This window comes from Aulonocara stuartgranti, assembly GCF_965226115.1.
Source record: "Aulonocara stuartgranti genome assembly, chromosome: 3".
NCBI lineage: Eukaryota > Metazoa > Chordata > Actinopteri > Cichliformes > Cichlidae > Aulonocara > Aulonocara stuartgranti.
This window is the reverse complement of record NC_138941.1, coordinates 46,569,007-46,588,243: the sequence shown is the minus strand read 5'-3', so window position 1 is coordinate 46,588,243 and position 19,237 is coordinate 46,569,007. Positions and strand designations below refer to the sequence as shown.

General features: G+C 41.9%; 1 protein-coding gene across 1 annotated transcript; it reads left to right on the top strand.

Moving 5' to 3' along the window:
• Nucleotides 1-407: 407 nt before the first annotated feature.
• On the top strand, nt 408-15,871 carry LOC309703094 (uncharacterized protein; the record flags this gene model as incomplete). The annotated part of the gene is made up of 5 exons (XM_082527797.1): nt 408-481; nt 695-831; nt 976-1,270; nt 15,337-15,488; nt 15,576-15,871. 5 exons carry the CDS (start codon nt 408-410, stop codon nt 15,869-15,871), a joined length of 954 nt encoding a protein of 317 aa, XP_082383923.1.
• Between the last annotated feature and the right edge of the window lie 3,366 nt (nt 15,872-19,237).

The window sequence follows — 19,237 nt, the reverse complement described above, 5'->3', positions numbered from 1 at the left end:
CTTAACATGCTCTGTTCCATGCTGCTCATTTACCATGTTACAATCCAACTGCTGGAATGTAGACCTAGAAATAGTGGATTGGTGCTCCAGTGATAACCAGTAGAGTGGAATTGAAAAATGTATGGTGCTGAAATCTGGATCAGAAATGTAAAAAAAAAAAAGTGACCCTGATATAGATCCATATAATATAATCAATAATAATGGTATCGGGTCATCTTGCACATTTGCGGTGCGCAAATAAATGAATGAATCTTGAGTAACCCCAAGCCCCCAGTGCAATCTATGAATTTTGACTAATTATGTCTGTTTTTCCCATTGAGGTCATCTTCTTCATAACCTGGCACTAAAGAAGACAGCTGTGCAGTCTTCAAACGGAGACAACATCGGACTTGCTTTCAAGGCCGTCGATGGCAATAGAGATGAGAACTATCAGAAATCGTCCTGCACACTTACTTTACCACAGTCTGATCCGTGGTGGAGGGTAGACCTGGGAAGAGTGTATACAATTGGTGCTGTTGCGATAACCAATATAGCAGGATTTGAAAACAGGTTGAATGGTGCAGAAATCTGGATTGGAAACTCGACAAACTTCAGTGACCCTGAGCGTGTGAGGTGAAACAGCGTGATACAGACTAACATTATAAATTTGCAGTCAGTTATAGTTCCATCAATTTCTTTTCTTGTTCATACACAGGTGTGCGGTCATCTCTCACATTCCCAGCGGACAGACGTTTTACTTTCCATGTAGCTCTATTGAGGGACGCTATATCACTGTGTTCCTCCCAGGAAGCGGGAAGGTCCTAAATCTCTGCGAGGTTGAAGTGTACTACGGTAATCACATTTTTATTCTGAAGCTGATACAGAAGCCTGGTAGTTCACAGACTCCCCGGCTATGTTGACAGCCAAATGCGATCTTTAAAATCACCACACAGGGCACCTTCTAGAGAAACTGACTAATACTGGTTTTCCTCCAAGGATACCCATTACCCAATGTGGCACTCAAAGGAGAAGCTGCCCAGTCATCTACACTCTCCTTTGCCACTGCGTCCAAAGCCATCGATGGCAGACGGAACTCGTTCTATAGCAATGGGTTCTGTAGCCACACGGCTGAAGACGAGACCAACCCCTGGTGGAGGGTGGACCTGCAGCGAAGCTTTACAATCACTGCTGTAAAAGTCACCAACAGAGGAGACTGCTGTGCTGAAAGACTGGATGGAGCTGAGATCAGAATAGGAAACTCACTGGAGAACAATGGAAACAATAATCCCAGGTAATGATTAGAAGTTAGTTAATTTTAGAATAATAGAACAGCAATATGTTAAAGTTTACAAGATATATACTATGTGCAGCATGACAACTAACATACTGAGGGCTAATTTTAAACCCCTGCTAAAATTAACAGTCTCCAGTTTATGGTAGTTTCATTTTAATGACAGTGGACAAAATATCCATAAAAAACCTATTATATAAAAGTTACAAATTGTTTTGGTATTTGATCCCCTACAAACCAGTCAGATTTCTGGCTTTCATAGATTGACTCAGTTCCTATTAGGCACTAATCAGTTACAGATAAAACTGATCTTAGTTAAGTATAAAGCACACCTGTCCAGAAAATCAATTTCGTCCAGTCCAACCTTTCCACCACAATGGGCAAGAGCAAAGAGCTTTTAAAGGGACAAGACTGCAAAAGGCTGGAAAGAGCTACAGGAGCATCAGCAATAATCTTGTCGAGAACACCAGACATACGGCCAAATCAACAAACTAGTAATTGTCCGAGCCAGTCTCCAGATAGAAAATCTGTGGAAGGAGCTGAGGCTTTGAGTTGATGTAAAACTAAACCTAAGAAACCTAAAAATCAACTCCTGACATGCTAACGTTCCTCCTTAGCAGGAACTTGAGGAAAATTGAAAACACCCTGTTGTTTACGCTTCACTGCTGATCGCTTGTAGATGGCACAGTCTCGCTCTGCAAACCACCTAGTTGGGCTGGAGCTTGGCACTCTCATTGAAGCTCTCATTGAAGGAGGACAGTTTTTCACCTTTCACTCTTACTTTGTGTTCCAACATAGTTGTAGGTGATAAGGACAGCACATCCTACACCCTTGTTGTCTTCCTCAGTGTTAGTGTGGAGATCTTTTTACTTATTTGGGTAATCACTGTGATTCTGGAAATAACCCAAAGAACACATGTCAGGGAATGGAATGTCGCCATGGCAACAGATGAAGATACTGGATATCCTAAAGGCTGCTGGTACCAGCCTTGATGTGGGTTTGGAGGGTTTTGCTTGTTCACCTGGAGGTTTCTCAGACAGTTGTCACTCACTGCAGCAGCAGAGGATTTTAGTGTTTTAACGTCTGTTTCAGCTGATCTAAGCAGTTATCAGTATCATCACTGCCATTCGGGACCCCCTCGGTGCAGCAGATCTTGCTTTTGCAGTCTGTGTCAGCCACTTCCTCCTTCAATACCTTGCCTGAATTGATTCCCTAGATGTGCTCCTGTGTAACAGAATCCCAGCTGCTGCTGCTCTCCTCTCTCTGTGCAGTTAGTCTGTGTGGTGAGGGATGGGTCCATGCTCTCCTGGTTCTGTGGAGAATGCAGGGTCCTTCTTTTGCCTTATCCTCAAACTGAGGTGCTCACATTTCTCCTGAGAGGGTTTGCATCCGTCATGCGATGGAGCCACTGCAGCGGGGCATGATCCGAACAGAGGGTGATAACGAAGGGAGTGGATCACCTGCTGTATCGCGAGACACTCTTTCTCTTTTTCTGGCACAACTGGGCCGCTGGCCCAACTTATCTGCTGGGTCAAAACTGCCCCCAGCCCACTATTCCAGGTGCTGGTGTGCACAAAAGGGAGGGAAAAATTAGGCATTATTTTTTAATTAATTAATTAATTAGGCAAAATTAGCATTATACAGCAGTTGTTTTGTTTGCTCTCAATTTTGACAGCCCTATTAAAGATTAATATCAGTCTGTACATTCTCCAGATAGCTTTTCTTCGAATTCTTTAATCCTCACTCACTTTTGCAACTTTGTACTTTTGTGTTACTCGCAGCAACAACTCCACCTCATTGTTAGTTCCTTTAAAAAACTCAGTGCTTTTCCTCAACATTTTGTCCATAATTAACCTGCATTACTGTAATCCAATTGTTTTTTTTTTTTTTTTAAAGTAAGGAGTAAAGTAAGGGATTACTATTGCAAAAAAGGTAATTAGATTACTGTTGCTTTCCTGTAAGCACGCTGCGTTACTGCATTACTGCATTACTAAACCGTGATTTTGTTAGTGAGAGTGTCTCACAACAATGATGTAAGCGCGTGTGATGTCCCTGGTATCAGCCTGCAGATCAACAATGGATGACATGGAGTGCAGGAGGGAGTACAACCATGTAGCATTTAAAGTGTAGAAGTACTGACCTTACTTTGAGTTCTAAACTGGTGAAAATAAAGTGACAGGACGTGTTGATTTTATTTATTTTCTGCTGTTATTTTACTTGCATTTATTTGAAAGAGTGAGTGTACACACTGTTATAGACAGTGTTGTTGTTAATGTATGTTTGGGGGCGTTGCACCCCTGAACCTTCAGAGGTTTTTCAGGGTTTTCCCTGCCGGAATGTTATGTGAGAAACAGTTTCCTGTATGTGTTGCGACTAGCTGTGGTTGTTTCTGAAAGCGATCAGTAAACGTCCTAAAATTGGCACTTGAGTTTCTGAACATTTTTATCCTGAGGTTATAACACACACTAAAAAATATTTTATATGCTAGAATATGCAGAAAATAGGTTTAGAGGTTAAACAAATTTCTTCAAGTCAAAGACAGTTGCATATAGTTGATTTTTTTCTTGATGGAATGTGCATAAAATCAAAAGATTAAAACTAACAAAACAAGTTTTTAAAAGAGACTTTTCATTTGATTCAATTTTATATGATGTATTATGCAGAAAAATAGAATTGGGCTGAAAGGTCTATTGCTTCATTATGTATTCAGGTTGTGCATCATGTTTTTAAAAAGTAACTAAGCAACTAAGTAATAAATAATAATAACTACGGGGCGATCGTGGCTCAAGAGTTGGCAGTTCGTCTTGTGATTGGAAGGTTGCCGATTCGAGCCCCGGCTCAGACAGTCTCGGTCGTTGTGTCCTTGGGCAAGACACTTCACCCACAGCCTACTGGTGTTGGCCAGAGGGGCCGATGGTGTGATATGGCAGCCTCGCTTCTGTCAGTCTCCTCCAGGGCAGCTGTGGCTACAACTGTAGCTGCCTCCACCAGTGTGTGAATGTGAGAGTGACTGAATAGTGGAATTGTAAAGTGCTTTGAGGGTCTCGAAAAGCGCTATATAAATGCAATCCATTATTGCACAGCTGATTTAAATGGCTGAATTACCTCCTCAGCATGTCTGGAATTTCACCAGAGGCCTGGTAATGAACTAATCATTTGATTCAGGTGTGTTGACCCAGGGTTATAGCTAGATCCTGCAAGACACCGGCCCTCGAGGCCTGAAGTTGTCCACCCCTGCAGCAGAGCCTGTCTTTCATCAATATGAACTGCGGGTAGGTCCATGAAACTTAAGGGTGCACCAAGTGACAATCGGTTTCTTTCACTTGGTCAAAGGCTGAGCATAGGGTGTCATCACGAGACTGCTCTAATGGAAAATCTACTGACCAAATCACCGGAGCCAGCGGTCCTCATACACTGCCCTGTCAGGTGTCCTGGTTGCCTGCACTCCTGCTTCAGTGTTTGTGCAGCCCTCTGTGGGTCGGGTGCCGCCTTTAGGACCCGGGGAGGCAGATCAGAAAAAAAAGGTTAGTGGGCAACAGCTGCAACTGGAAAGCCTTCAAGAACACCTCGGTTTAGAGTTAGGGTTAGGGGATTGTCACTGATAACAGAGGAGGGGCAGAGCCACAGTGACCCTGAACAGCCTCTCCAACACCTGCGTCTGGTGTTTGGCCTGGTCCTGTAGTCTGTTTAATTGCTGTCTCTGTGCCAATGCCTGTTCCCTGTGCATAGCTGCCATCCCTGCTAGCATCTCCTGCCATCTCTGTTAGCATCTGCACGGGCAATTGCACCGGCTAGGGAGGTAGCGCAGGTTGCAGGTCCGACATGATGACACTGGTTTCTGCACGACTTTGTTATCGCAGTCACGACTCTGGACACTTTGGTGTGATTTTTAATGGTCTTTACAAAGAACAGAGAATTTGTCTTGCGCCATTGTACAGTCTATGGCTGGAAAGCTTACCAGCTTACCTCTCTTCAGGTCCCGGCATCACTGAAAAGAGTGAGAGAATCATCACAAACTGAGGTGCAGCTGCCCTGCCAAGCTCTCTGGCACTACACCTCAAGCCTGCTACTCCTCCTGTGTAATGGAGCCACAGACCACACCTCTGCCACAACAGCATTTAATCTATTATTAGACTCAATTGCCTTCTTTCAAACTGTAAAAGAGCACTAGCCAGCACTTTAATCATGGTTTCCAGCATAGAGCATAGAAACTGAACATTTAACAGTATTTCCTGAAATTCTTTTGGGGCTGATCAATTCCTAACAACGTTTAAATTTTCAGCAATTGATTACACAACAGTGGTCAGTAGATTTCATCACAGTAGATGTCTTTCTGAAACTGAAAGTGCTGTAACTAAATGTAAGTATATTTGACTCACTATTGTCTTATTTGACACCTTGTGCCAACACAGAGCAGCACTTATGCTACTTCAACAGAGGCCGATTATCTTGTTAATAACTTTACTTTTTCCACTCTGTGTGACCTTGGATACTGTAGCTCCTCTGAAAAAGAGAGCCTCAAATCACAGGGACTTGAACCCTGGTATAATTCTCAAATTGCGCACCTTAAAGAAGATAACTCGTAAGCTGGACAGGAGGCATTTACACACACACACACACACACACACACACACACACACACACACGCGCACACAAACACAAACAAACTAAGAAGATTGTTGATTTATGTATCTGTGTTTTTCCAATTTTTGTGTTCTAGGTGCTGAATGTTTGTTTTGGGATTTTTTTGTGTCTCACAGGTGAAGGAAATTGCCGTCCCGGGTTTCCTCCGTGGCGTGAGCGATAAGCAGAGTTCTGTCCTTTCCTTCTAAGATTCCTAATTATTTAAAGTAACACTCAGGTATGCCATTCAGCGTGTTAGTACGAGCTCGGGAGCAGCTTGGGAGAACAAGAAAACAGAGACTGCTTTAGGTTGCCTTCCCAATCGACTCAAAGGTTTATTTGATACACAGCAGTTTATATAGAGGAAAAAAGGTTCGTGTGTCAGCTTTCCCAGTTCAAACCGGTACAGACTAAATAAGGAAACGTCTTCCTGCCTTCTGAGCAAAGTATCCCTTGTGTAGTTTATCAGTTCAGCTGTAATTTATGATCATCCCAGCAAAATACACTCCTAGACATAAAATACAGAGTTCTTTCATTAGTGAATTCTGAAACGAACCACCTAGCCTTTAACGAGCCTTTTCCAGGAGATAAAGAAAAGGGAGGATGGGAGTAAAGAAGTGGTCTCATCTCTGTGGTGTTTTCGACCTTCTGGTACCAGCTTGTGAGTCCTACACATTAATTCTTGGGTCATAGAGAAAGAGAAAAACAACTAGTATATGGGCCTTATTGAGTAACAGTTTTCCTGTATAAAACAATATCCTGTAAATGCTACTATGGTATCAAAATATCATAACAGTTCTCCCCTTTTATCATGAAATGATAACATAATATAAAGACAAATCATAAATGTGAAACAAATCATAAATGTAACTAGTCCTTTGAGGAAGCTTAATATCAAAATTTTAAAAAGAAGAAAAGAAAGAGAAGAAAACGTCATTCTTTTCTTAGACAATCGAGTAATTTACAATCTAATGCTCAATACATACATCAGGATCATCATCGATGACATCTGACACATAATCTGGGTCAATTTGTGCCAATTGCAAATACATTGAAGTAGCTGTACTAGTAGCTATACGGGTTATCATTGAACGTACACAGGGTACCACACAACAGACAATAATCATCAAAAACATGCTGCAACGGTTACAAAGGCTACAATTAGTTCCTTCCATCTTCCAAACGTGTCCTGTAGCCACTTATGTAGCCACTGACCGTGACCTGTATTGGCAATTAGTTCTATCTGCAATGCTTCAAGTCTATTCATAGCTTGTGTGAATGGACCGTTAGGGGCGGTGTTATTGGGAATGAAAGTACAGCATACATCAACGGTCACTAGACCACAGGTACCGGTCCAATTAACAGGTAAAGCTAATCTAAGAGTATTATTGCACATCCAATAAGCGTGTGGGATTGGTCTGGTCAGGCGCGTGACCATGTGTGATTTAACTAACTCCCCCCAGTCAGTATCATTTAAGACACCCTCTGGGGGAACAATGATCGATTCTCTGCTCGAACTTGAACTGTGTGTGTGTTCCTCCAGATATGATACAACTTCAGCCACAGAGACAGCTAGCCATGTCTCATTACAGCGTGCACCTGGGGAGTCAGAGAAGAATGTATAGTTATCCTTTGTATAATCTATGTGTGTGTCTGGGCCAGTTAACTTTAGTCTGCGCAGACATATCATACTAGTATTAAAATGGAGAGGGATCTGTCTTAATGGCAGTGAGGGTTTTAACCTATTCTTAGGGCGTTTCATTGGGGCGCAGGTCCCTGCGGTGTCATCAGATAACTTCAATAATTCGCCTAATGGAGTCTCAGGGTTAGTTGGTGTGTGTGTGTGTCTAAGTAGTCAGTCGAGAGGGCTCAGAGTCAACTGTAAAGCGTCTTTAAAGAGAGCATTATCTCCGCTGATTTTCTCTAGTCCCTCAGTCAGGGGGAAACCGGATATGGGGTATCCTATATCCTACTATTACCTGTTCTGGATTAGCCTTTGAACAGACATAACAGTTACTGTTTCCTAAATCACGAGCGGCTGTTCTGGCATTTTCATACCAGGCGTTAGCTCCTGTTCTAGAGGGTGCATAAAATGGTTTATTAGTGGCGTCTATGTTGCTATTTACTGATTTTAGGGAACGTAATGAGTGCATTAAGTAGGTGTCTTGCAAAATAGAGCATGAGGTATCGTCAGCAAAATACGACCTGCAGAAATGTGAACATGGTTGCAGTCTACAATACAAAATAGCAAAGAGAAATCCTAAGGTTAATGCGATAGATATGATAAATAACCTAAATATATAAGACAATATATAAGAAAAACAGTTCTTCAGTTGTCTCCTGGCCTGGTCCCAGGTTCGAGAGACACAGAATAAGCGTCGTATGATGACAATGGGCATTTCATTTTTTCCATTATCAGGATGAAATGAGTCTGGCTTTATCAGGTTAGACATCATGTGGTACTTTTGGCTTTCTGTTCCTGCTGGATGTTTGAGTACCTTGTTGTTGTTCTTTCAGACGTTGTGTGTTAATCAGTGATTGTGTGTGTGTATGTACATTGGATCCTGGCGCTGGCTCGCCTGAGATGTCATCTACCCGTGTGTTTATTTGCTCTGGATCCGGGCGCTGGCTCGCCGGAGATGTCGTCTGCTTGATCCGACGCCTGAGATGGTCCGATTGGGCTGGTCTTAACCCTGCTGGCATGAATCCACTGAGGTTGTCCATCTGTGAGGATGCTGGTTCTTCGTCACTGCCAGTAAAGCCTGGGGGCTGGAACACGCGCGGCCTCCCAGAGTGTCCTTGGGTTTAGTGACTTCTCCAACATGCATCTCCTTGTCTCCACTGGTGGAACTGTGGAGGGGAAAGGCTGAGAGAGACAAACTTTCTGATAGTTATTATTCAGTTTTTCTACCAGGTTGTGAACATCAGTGGACAATGCAATATACATCACCTTCTACTAGCGGTGCCCCTCTGGAAGCTGACCATGGTGTTGGAAATAATCTTATTTCAAATGGAGATAATTTGGTTACTGCAGATGGAGTCATTCCAATCTCACAGAGGACTTGAGGAAGTAATTTGACCCAGGTCATTAAAGTTTTAGCACACTTTTGAATTACTTCTAATGTGAATGAAGATCCTCTATCACTGTTAATCTGGTGAGGTATTCCGAATCTGGGTATTATTTCATTGCTCAACTTTTGACAGACTACTTCTGCAGTTTCTTTTGAGGTTGGATAAGCTTCTACTCATTTACTAAATTGATCCACTATTACCAGTAAGTACTTGATGCTTCCTTGTACTGGCATGTGTGTAAAATCAATTTGTAATGTATGAAATGGAAAATCTGGTTGTGGTAAATGCTGATGTTTTGCTTTTGAGCTACCTACATTAGTTCGTGCACATGTTAGACAGGTTGCTAATATGCTTTTTACTGCATGCAATGTTTTCTCAATTACAAATCTTGATTTTATTGCCCCTATTACCCCTCTTTGTCCGACATGACTCACACCGTGAAAATGTCGGACAAGGACTGGCATCAGGGAATATGGGAGGGCAATCAAACGCTTAAGATTTTGTATAAGCCATCTCTGTCATCTAAGGTACAGTCATTATTCTCCCAATAGGTGTAATCAGATGCAGAGGCTTGCTCTTGTATGAATTTTAAATCAACATTTGTTTCTAAACAGTCTGGGAGTGTAACAAGTGGCAGCTGTAGGGGCACAGATAATACTTCCTGCGGAGGTGGGAGCTGTGATGCAGCTGCAGCCTTGGCTGTCACGTCTGCTAAGGCATTACCTGTTGCTTCGTCTGTGTCAGCTGTACTGTGTCCCTTCGTTTTTACAACTGCAATGGCCGATGGCAGCTGTATAGCCTGAAAAAGTCTTTGAACAAAATCAGAATTTAGCAATTTATTTTCCATCAGCAGATCTAAATCCTCTCTGTCTCCACAATGTGCCAAAGTCATGCACAACGCCAAATGCATAGCGGCTGTCTGTGTAAATCGTCACATGCTTATCCAAATGTAGCTCACAGGCGCGTATTAAAGCCATGAGCTCTGCTTTTTGTGCTGAGTGAAATGGTAATGAGTGAGCCTCTAGTATGATGTCAGGCAATGTCACCACTGAATAGCCACAAAGAAATGAGTTGTCATTCGGCCTTGAACAGGACCCGTCCACATAAACCGTGGCTGAGTCTGAGATAGGTGTTTGCTCTAAATCTGGACGTGGTGCTGTGGATTCCTGTATACGTGTCATGCAGTCATGATCGTCAAGCCTGTCTGAGCCATCCTGTCGGTCAGAAGAACACAGCATAGGATCAATAAATGTGCTGGCGAATTGGGTGTGCTGCTCGCTTTTATAGTGAGATTTGCATATGTTGTGTAGTTATGTTTGCTAGAATGGTCGTGACCTGGTGATTGGTGTGTAGAATAGTGTCATGTGAGAGTGTGAGCTTCTCGCAGTCCCTTATCATGATAGAGCAAGCTGCTACTGCCCTCAGGCAGGCCGGCATTCCTGAACAATTCAGGCAGCACCTTTGAGTGGCGGAGGTCAGCACTCCCTGTAATGCATTGAAAGAGGCAGTCATTTCTGTGGACCACAGTATTCGAGGAGGCTTGTCTTTTTTACAACAGTCACGCAGAATGTGGTCATGAAAAGAACAGTCTGGTATCCACTGTCTGCAATAGTTCACCATGCCCAGGAAGGACAACATTTCCTTCTGTGTAGTGGGCCGAGGGACGGAGGTCACAGCTTTGACCCTGTCTGCAGTCATGGAACGTTTTCCGTGAGACAGTGTGAATCCCAAATATTGAACAGAAGTCTGACAATACTGCATTTTCTTTGCTGATGCTTTGTGGCCAGTCTTTTGGAGGTGCTGGAGAAGCATGTGTGTAGCAGTTTGACATAGTTTTTCACTTTCAGCACAGAGGAGGAGGTCATCCACATGTGGATCAGGGTGCAGCCCTGGAGGAGTGAAGCACCATTGAGAAAGCAGCAGAGCTGTCTATCATGCCTTGGGGCAAACGAGTCCAAGTGTACTGCTTATTTCTATGTGTGAATGCAAATAACGGCTGTGTGTCTTCATGCACAGGTACTGAAATCCACCACGGTAAAGTGTGTATGCAATGCATGTCAATATGCTGTGAACATCTGAAACGAGAGGTGGCAGAGGAATGTTGACTGCATTAATTTGCCTTAAGTCTTGTATGAAACGCCATACGCCAGGTTTGTTAGGCTTTGGCACAGGATTGACAGGAGTGTGGGCTTTATTGCTCCTGTAGTCAATAAATCTCCTATCATGACATCTAGGGCTGCGGCTTTTTCGGCAGAAATGGGATGTTGCTTGACATATACTGGCTTGTTGTGTTTTAATAGGTGTACGTGATAAAGTGTACAGTCAATAAATCCTATATCATTCTCACTTTTAGACCACAATGTCATATTCTGGTATTCAGCTGGCAATGTAACTGCAGAAATAGTACAGTGGATAGGGTAGGTTAGATGTATGTGACGACATGGTGTAGTTATGTCATAAACTATGTCTGAGTTATGTGACAAAATCACTGTTTGACCTTCACTTGTGTGAGCAGTTATCATGTTGTTGAACAGTGTGAGAGAAACAAAAGTGTGGCTCCCAGTCATGGGATTACCTGTTAGTGGCGTCTGTACACGTTTTTTTTGGCACAGTGTGTGACATAGAGTACCGGACAAAAAGGATGTTGAGTTCATTCTCTGCTGAGGGTCCAGCTGACACAGAGGATGTTCCTTCTCCATCATGTCGGTACATAGGGCAGAGAAAACATAAGCTGTTATCAGTGTCAGCAAACATTTCACCCTTTATGTTAAATGAAATACACAAATTCATTTTTGCTCTGGGTGTCTGCGGCTGCTGGAAAACTGAGCTAAATTTGCACCTCTAGCTTGTCCAACAGTGCATAAAGCGTTTTATGAATACTAGGATAGATTCATCAGGCTTCTGTTTACACATAGTTACTGCATTTAAGTCAATTTTGTCTCTGGACATTGTTAGCAGGAATTTCTTTAGATTCTTAAAGAAATTGGTGATTTTGTCATTATTTACCCACAAAAACTCTGCAGTTGTGGATGCTTTATCATGCTTTGGGTCTGTTTGTTTACTACCGCGAGTGTTGGCGTGAGGACCTTTGTCATTCCGGCTTTGTTTTTCCTTTTTTCCTTTTAGATAAGTCTTTATTAAAGTTCGGGTAACAGGTATTTCTTTAGCTACCTCTAAACCTCTAGCTACGATATCGTGGCGTTTCATGTGGGTGTCTATTGTGGACACTGCCTGATGCAAAAGTTTTTCTTCATAGTCGTCTAAATTGTTTTTCATAAGTTCCTCACATTCTTCTTTCAAAAGTTTTTCTCCTTTTTTATGTTCTGCTAATTCTTCCTTGCGGCGTATATATTGTTTTTCCTGATCCTGTTTAAAGAGATGGCTAAGATCCGTTGCATGTGATTCAGATTTTTCGTCGCTTTCTTTTGAGCTGGTTGGATCAGAATGCTGACATTGTTTGCGTGCAGCTGCGGCAGCAACTATTAATTCGGTCTCATCTTCGTAAGGCGGCGGGGCTGTAGGCTGAATGGCTGAGCATGCAAGACTAGCTTTTCCCGCAGTAGATTTATTTTCTTTGCTAGAGCCTGCACTAGTTTTATTTGATGTTAAAGCATCTACACCTGGTTCCGGTCCCTTTTTCCATAGTGGTAACATTTGATGTATCACGTCGCGGCATTCTGTCATATATTTTCTACAGGACTTTTTAAGCAGACTACTTTTCTTATCACAAATGATATTCAACATTTCTACTGACCTGTTTTCTGGCGATAATCGTTCGGGATAAGGCTCCGGAAATAAATTAGAATGCATTGAACTTCTTAAGTTGTAAACAAAGTCAGTCACATAAGCACTCCCGCATGTTCTGGATACGTGATCATGGACGTCTTCACCGATTCGCGGACGTAGGTTACACGTAACCGGAAATGGGAGTTGTACTGAGCCGTTATTTGAGACTTTATTTTGTATTTTATTAATTTTTTGGTTTTACAGGTACTTTAGATTTTTTATCGGACCTGTCTGTGGTCTTTGAATAATTCTGACCCATGTTCAGTGATTTCCAGAGGGGTTTACACGCTAGGAGGATTTAGGTTAGTATTTTCGCTGCGGCACAGCTGAGGTCACTTTAAATTTATTGCTAGCAATTTTTTGTTTGTGTGAGCAACTCTCACTTAGCGAGCAACTTCCCGCTTAACGAGCAACTTCTCGTAAAACAACAGGCAACTTCCTGTGTCTTTCTGCTTTTAATTTACTGCTTTTAACCCTTGTATGGTAATCGGGTCTGTGAGACCCGTTTTCAGTTTTCTTTCGTTTTTTTTTTTTTTTTTTTTTTAACAAAATTAAATTAAATTATTTACTAGCTTTCTCTGAGGGGAAAACTTCTCACTTTTTAACGTGCGTTTCAAGACAACAGGCAACTTCCTGTGTCACTCTTTGGTGAGCAACTTCTCACTTAACGAGAAGTATTTAAGACAACAGGCAACTTCCTGTGTCACTCTTTCTGAGCAACTTCTCACTTAACGAGAAGTATTTAAGACAACAGGCAACTTCCTGTGTCACTCTTTTTGAGTGAGCAACTTCTCACTTTTTAACGTACGTTTAATTAAACAATTAATTATTATTATTATTATTTTTTTTTAAACAAAATTAAAATATTCAAGACAACAGGCAACTTCCTGTGTCCACCAACACCACACAAGGGTTAATTTACTTTATTCGGGGACTGAGGAAGTCGTCAGTGTATCTCTCTGGATCACTAAGTGAAACTTCGTCAGCATATCCCGTTTTTTTATGGATCGATCACTGAGAGAGGTATAATAGGTCTTTATATAAATATGAAAGACGCATATTTACCTTCTGTCAGTCATCCCACTTCTGACACCAAAATTGAAGGAAATTGCCGTCCCGGGTTTCCTCCGTGGCGTGAGCGATAAGCAGAGTTCTGTCCTTTCCTTCTAAGATTCCTAATTATTTAAAGTAACACTCAGGTATGCCATTCAGCGTGTTAGTACGAGCTCGGGAGCAGCTTGGGAGAACAAGAAAACAGAGACTGCTTTAGGTTGCCTTCCCAATCGACTCAAAGGTTTATTTGATACACAGCAGTTTATATAGATGAAAAAAAAAGGTTCGTGTGTCAGCTTTCCCAGTTCAAACCGGTACAGACTAAATAAGGAAACGTCTTCCTGCCTTCTGAGCAAAGTATCCCTTGTGTAGTTTATCAGTTCAGCTGTAATTTATGATCATCCCAGCAAAATACACTCCTAGACATAAAATACAGAGTTCTTTCATTAGTGAATTCTGAAACGAACCACCTAGCCTTTAACGAGCCTTTTCCAGGAGATAAAGAAAAGGGAGGATGGGAGTAAAGAAGTGGTCTCATCTCTGTGGTGTTTTCGACCTTCTGGTACCAGCTTGTGAGTCCTACACATTAATTCTTGGGTCATAGAGAAAGAGAAAAACAACTAGTATATGGGCCTTATTGAGTAACAGTTTTCCTGTATAAAACAATATCCTGTAAATGCTACTATGGTATCAAAATATCATAACAACAGGTGCAACAGTTGGCAATACATAATGCATTTCTATTTGTTTCTATCCCCCAGCTCTATTTCTATCCTCTTTTTTCTCAAATTGCCTGTCTTGCCTTAGACATTGTCATACTGGTCTACAAATAATGTAATATCTGAAATAATACAAAAAGAAACAAATACATAAACAGATGTAAGATTCTCATGAACAAGAGGAACACATAGAAAATAGCATTACATTAGAATATTCAGTTACGTATAAATATGCTTCACTTTGGTGTTTTATTCAGTTTATCTTTCTTCTATTAGATTTTATTATTCTCACCTTTAAATTTAATCCAGTTATATAGACATACTTCTGTTTCCTTTTTTGCTGTAAAATTCTGTTTTTGTCCATCACAGTTTTCTCAATACAGCTTCTTTGACTGAATCGTACATCATAAAGAGTAAGAGAAAAGAATAAAAATGATTCACTATTTACCAATATAAAATATAAATATATATAAAGCTCTGTTATAGCACCCTGTGTCATTTTAAACATAAAATGCTGGGTTTAATAGCTGGGGGGACTTCAATGTCTTTCAATCCCACCTTTTTCAACAGTTAAATAAAAAACAAAGAAACTTTTCTGTGGAGGGAGCTGAAGCTTTGAGTTGCCCAGCAGAAGCTAAGAAACTGCAAGGAGGGGTTTGAAAACCTATAAGAACTTATAAGAACCCAGTGTGTTCATTTTGGCCATCAAGAATGAAGAGAGAAGAAGAAGATTTTCTAGTCCTTGAGTCATGTTATTTCAACATGAGGCCCATAATACTAACATAATGCTGCCCCCACACTCTCTGCTGTCAGGTGTGCTTCCATCTCACATATCAATGCTGGTAAAACCTACACATACCGGTGTGATGGAGGCAGCATGGAGGGTCGCTTTGTGAACGTGTTTCTTCCTGGACAGCAGAAGACTCTCACCCTGTGTGAAGTGGAGGTGTATGCTGCCCCAGCAGGTAGAGCTTTAAGTGACTGGATCTGATCTACTGAAACACATCTGCCTGATACTGATTCGTACTTGTTTGTTCTTTTTAACACTTTAGTGGAGCCGCTTTCAAACGTGGCCTTAAGCAAGCCAACAGTACAGTCATCGACTTCGTCACCATATCTGTCTTCCAAAGCTGTTGATGGGTACAAAAATGGAAACATCTACGGTGCAGGCTTTACCCACACTTTAGAAGAAACAAATCCCTGGTGGAGAGTAGACTTGTTAGCCGTGTATAAAGTCAGTGCTGTCACCATCATCAACAGAGAGGACTGTTGTTCTCAAAGGATTCTTGGGGCAGAGATTCGGATCGGGGACTCACTGGATCAAAATGGAAATCAAAACCCGAGGTGAGACATGATTTCTGACAGGAATATTTATTATTATTATTATTCATTTTTTCTCCCATTTAAACAACACATTGTTTGAATAGATATTAGCTTTTTTCCCTTTAGTAAGTAAAACTGACACATTTCTCTTTGATGTTTCTACAACTCCATCAGGTGTGGCATTATTGAATCATTGGCTGGTACACCAACATACACATTCCATTGTCATGAAATGGAAGGTCGCTACATCAATGTGATCATACCAGCACTTCTGAGAGTTCTGACGCTGTGTGAAGTGCAAGTGTTTGCTTCTCTGCCTGGTATAGCCCTTGTTTTCTAGTGGTATATGTGGAAGCTGCTTGTTTCTTTTTCTTTTTTATATGATTTCTCATATTTATTATTGTACAGTCAAGAAATTGAACTGACTTTCTAGCTTTCAATGTTCGTGTTTTTTTTTTTTGGGGGGGGGGATTCAGAGCTGATTGCAACATTACAATTTAACCTGTTAAACTAAAATAAAAACAAACAGTCATGGATGAAACAAACAGAAACCTAACAAACTTCTCTCCAGCACCAGAAGCTGTTACTCCTTCACCCACTCCTCCCACCCCTCCTCCGCCTGTGAGCCTGCAGTTTGGTGGCAGGAACGTGACGGCGGTGGGAGAGAGGCTCTGCTGGTCCGATGCTCTGATGTACTGTAGACGTTATTACTGGGACCTGCTCAGCCTTCACAGCCAACAGGAGCAAAGCGAGTTGGAGCAGCTGCTGGGCCTCGTTCCTTTCTCTCTCACAGACCACGTCTGGCTGGGACTGCGCAGGTACTGATACAGAAGATACTTCTAACAACTCAGTGAATGAACAGGGAGGACACAGAGTCATCCAGTATTCAAAAGGTCATAGTTCAAGTTTTCTTGTGCAAGTTAAGAACGTGTGTGTGCGTGTTAATGAGATCAGAATAACATTTAGACAGGAGAAGTGGAGTCGAATGGTAACAAAGAGAGTGACGATTGTCAGTACTGAGTAGGACTGGGTGATATGACCCAAAATTCATATCTCGATATTTTTTTTAGCTGGATGGCGATATAAGATATATATGTCGATATTTTTTTAGCTGGATGGCGATATAAGATATATATGTCGATATTTTTTAAAGCCATAAAGTAAGAACAAGAAGAGTTCTTAGTCAAAGCTGTGTCCCAGATGTCACACAGGCACTTTTATTAACATACAGCATATATGGAAATGAAAAAAACTACTCAAAAGTAAATTATGAGCATTTATTAAATAATAATGCTCCATAAATAAAAGAAAACAATGTTGTTTTTGTGCATAACAAAAAGCTCACAATTGTGCAGTCAAAATGTAAACTAAAAGACGATGAGCATAATAACAAAGACAGATTTCACAGCTGCTCTGTTCCCAACTTGTACTGCGTGACTGACAGCCTGGAGTTTGAAATCCGCTTCGTAACCATGTCTCTTAACAGCTGCCATTTATGGTCCTTTTACACACACAATACGGTAATATTACGTTGAAGCACAGTACGTATCACTCCGCGAGGCTCCTCGGTAGCCGTAATGCTCCGACAATCCATCAAGCAGTGCAGCTCCGTAGCTTACCAAAGTCATACCAAAACATTTTTTGACAGATTGCTGAGCGCTGTGTTCCACATAAAACCAGTTCGCAGTCATCAAGCACAACCAGAATTCATACATAAGGCGCACTGTCAACTTTTGACATAATGAACGGATTTTAGGCTGTGCAGCCCCTGTGGACTGCATGGTGTTAGCGTGGTTAGCTTTTTAACACGTTGATGCTGTCCAGCCCCACATACGGGGTAATGCGCAGTAACTCGTTAACGGAAATTTGCCGTGTCCATCTTGTCGCTGCCTGCAGGTGAAGCGATGGGGAAGGAGGGGGAGTTGTCTTCAGTGAAGGAGAGGCGAGGTCAAGTAACGTTGCGTAAAGACAAAAGTGGACGAAAGAGAGGCAAACTTGTGGCTCCACAACTATAACTATAACGTAACATAGACTATATCGATATAAAGGATATTGTCACATCTTATATCTCGTATAAAAATATATCGATATTTAAAAAAAAAACAACTTTATATATCGCCCAGCACTAGTACTGAGGTATAATACAAACAGAAGGCAACTTTACATCAAGGATAGTTGCAAGCACCAAGGAATCCACTGGTAAATGGAAGTATGAAGAGGCCGCTAGGACAGCTGCAACCATGCAAAACATTCAGACAGTAAGGTAAGTCATGAGAAGTCTGCTGAATGGGAAGATCAAGATTCAGGCAATCAACTCGTGTGCTTTGAGGGTCTTCAAATACCCTGCTGGGATAATAAGCAGGCCAAAAGAAGAGGTAAAACCTACTTACATCAAGACAAAGAGCTCTTTACCAGGCATTAAGTGTTCATCTTAGTCCAGCACCCTGAGACGCCGAGGACTAGTGAGTGTCAGAACCACTGTCCAGGATGAGACAACAAACATCCATGAGTAAATCAGGAAGATGTCCACAACTGATCATGTAAGGCAGGGGTCCCCAATCCCAGTCCATGAGGGCCGGTGTCCCTGCAGGTTTCAGATCTCACCCAGGGTCAACACACCTGAATCACATGATTAGTTCATTACCAGGTGTTATATTTCCACTGTAGTGTCAGTACACTATTAGAGCTTATGCCGAGTCAGACTGCACACACAATAGTTTGTTTACAAGTTGACTTCTTCTTTATTGGGATTGGCGATGGCTTGCATAGCACACAATAATTCTTGGTTCATACATAACATCTCCTCCCCACTAAGCTATGCGACCGTGGCACCACCCGCAGAAACATTTCCCATAACCAAAGTAGTACCCTTTTTTTTATTATTACCACATTCATGAAAACTGGAACTAATGTTGCTTTCTGTATGAATTTCCTTTTAGTTGAGAATAATGTCTCTGAACGCCAACATTCTCACTGAACTACTTAATACGCTCACCCATCACGATAACGAGCGGGTGGCTTAGTGACTCTCACTGGGTAACGTCTTACAGACTCTGTAACCTGTGTACAGTCAGTCGGTGATGATTTAAGAGACTGGGGTGTTTCTGGAGGTACGGTGGTCCCCATAACTTGTTCAACAGTCTCTTCCTGCAGAGTTGTACAAGGGTGAAGCATGGTGTCACTACCACTCTGGGCTGGTGACATCTGAGAGCTTGTCGGAGGATCCACTGTGACCTGCTGAGATACTGACTCAGGTCGTGTCAGCATTTGATCCACATGACGTTTCCACACTCCTTGGGCTCCAACATTCACCTTGTATGACACTGGCCCAGTCTTCTCCAGTACGACACCGTGCGTCCACTTGTCCTCTCCCTTCCTATAATCGCGCACC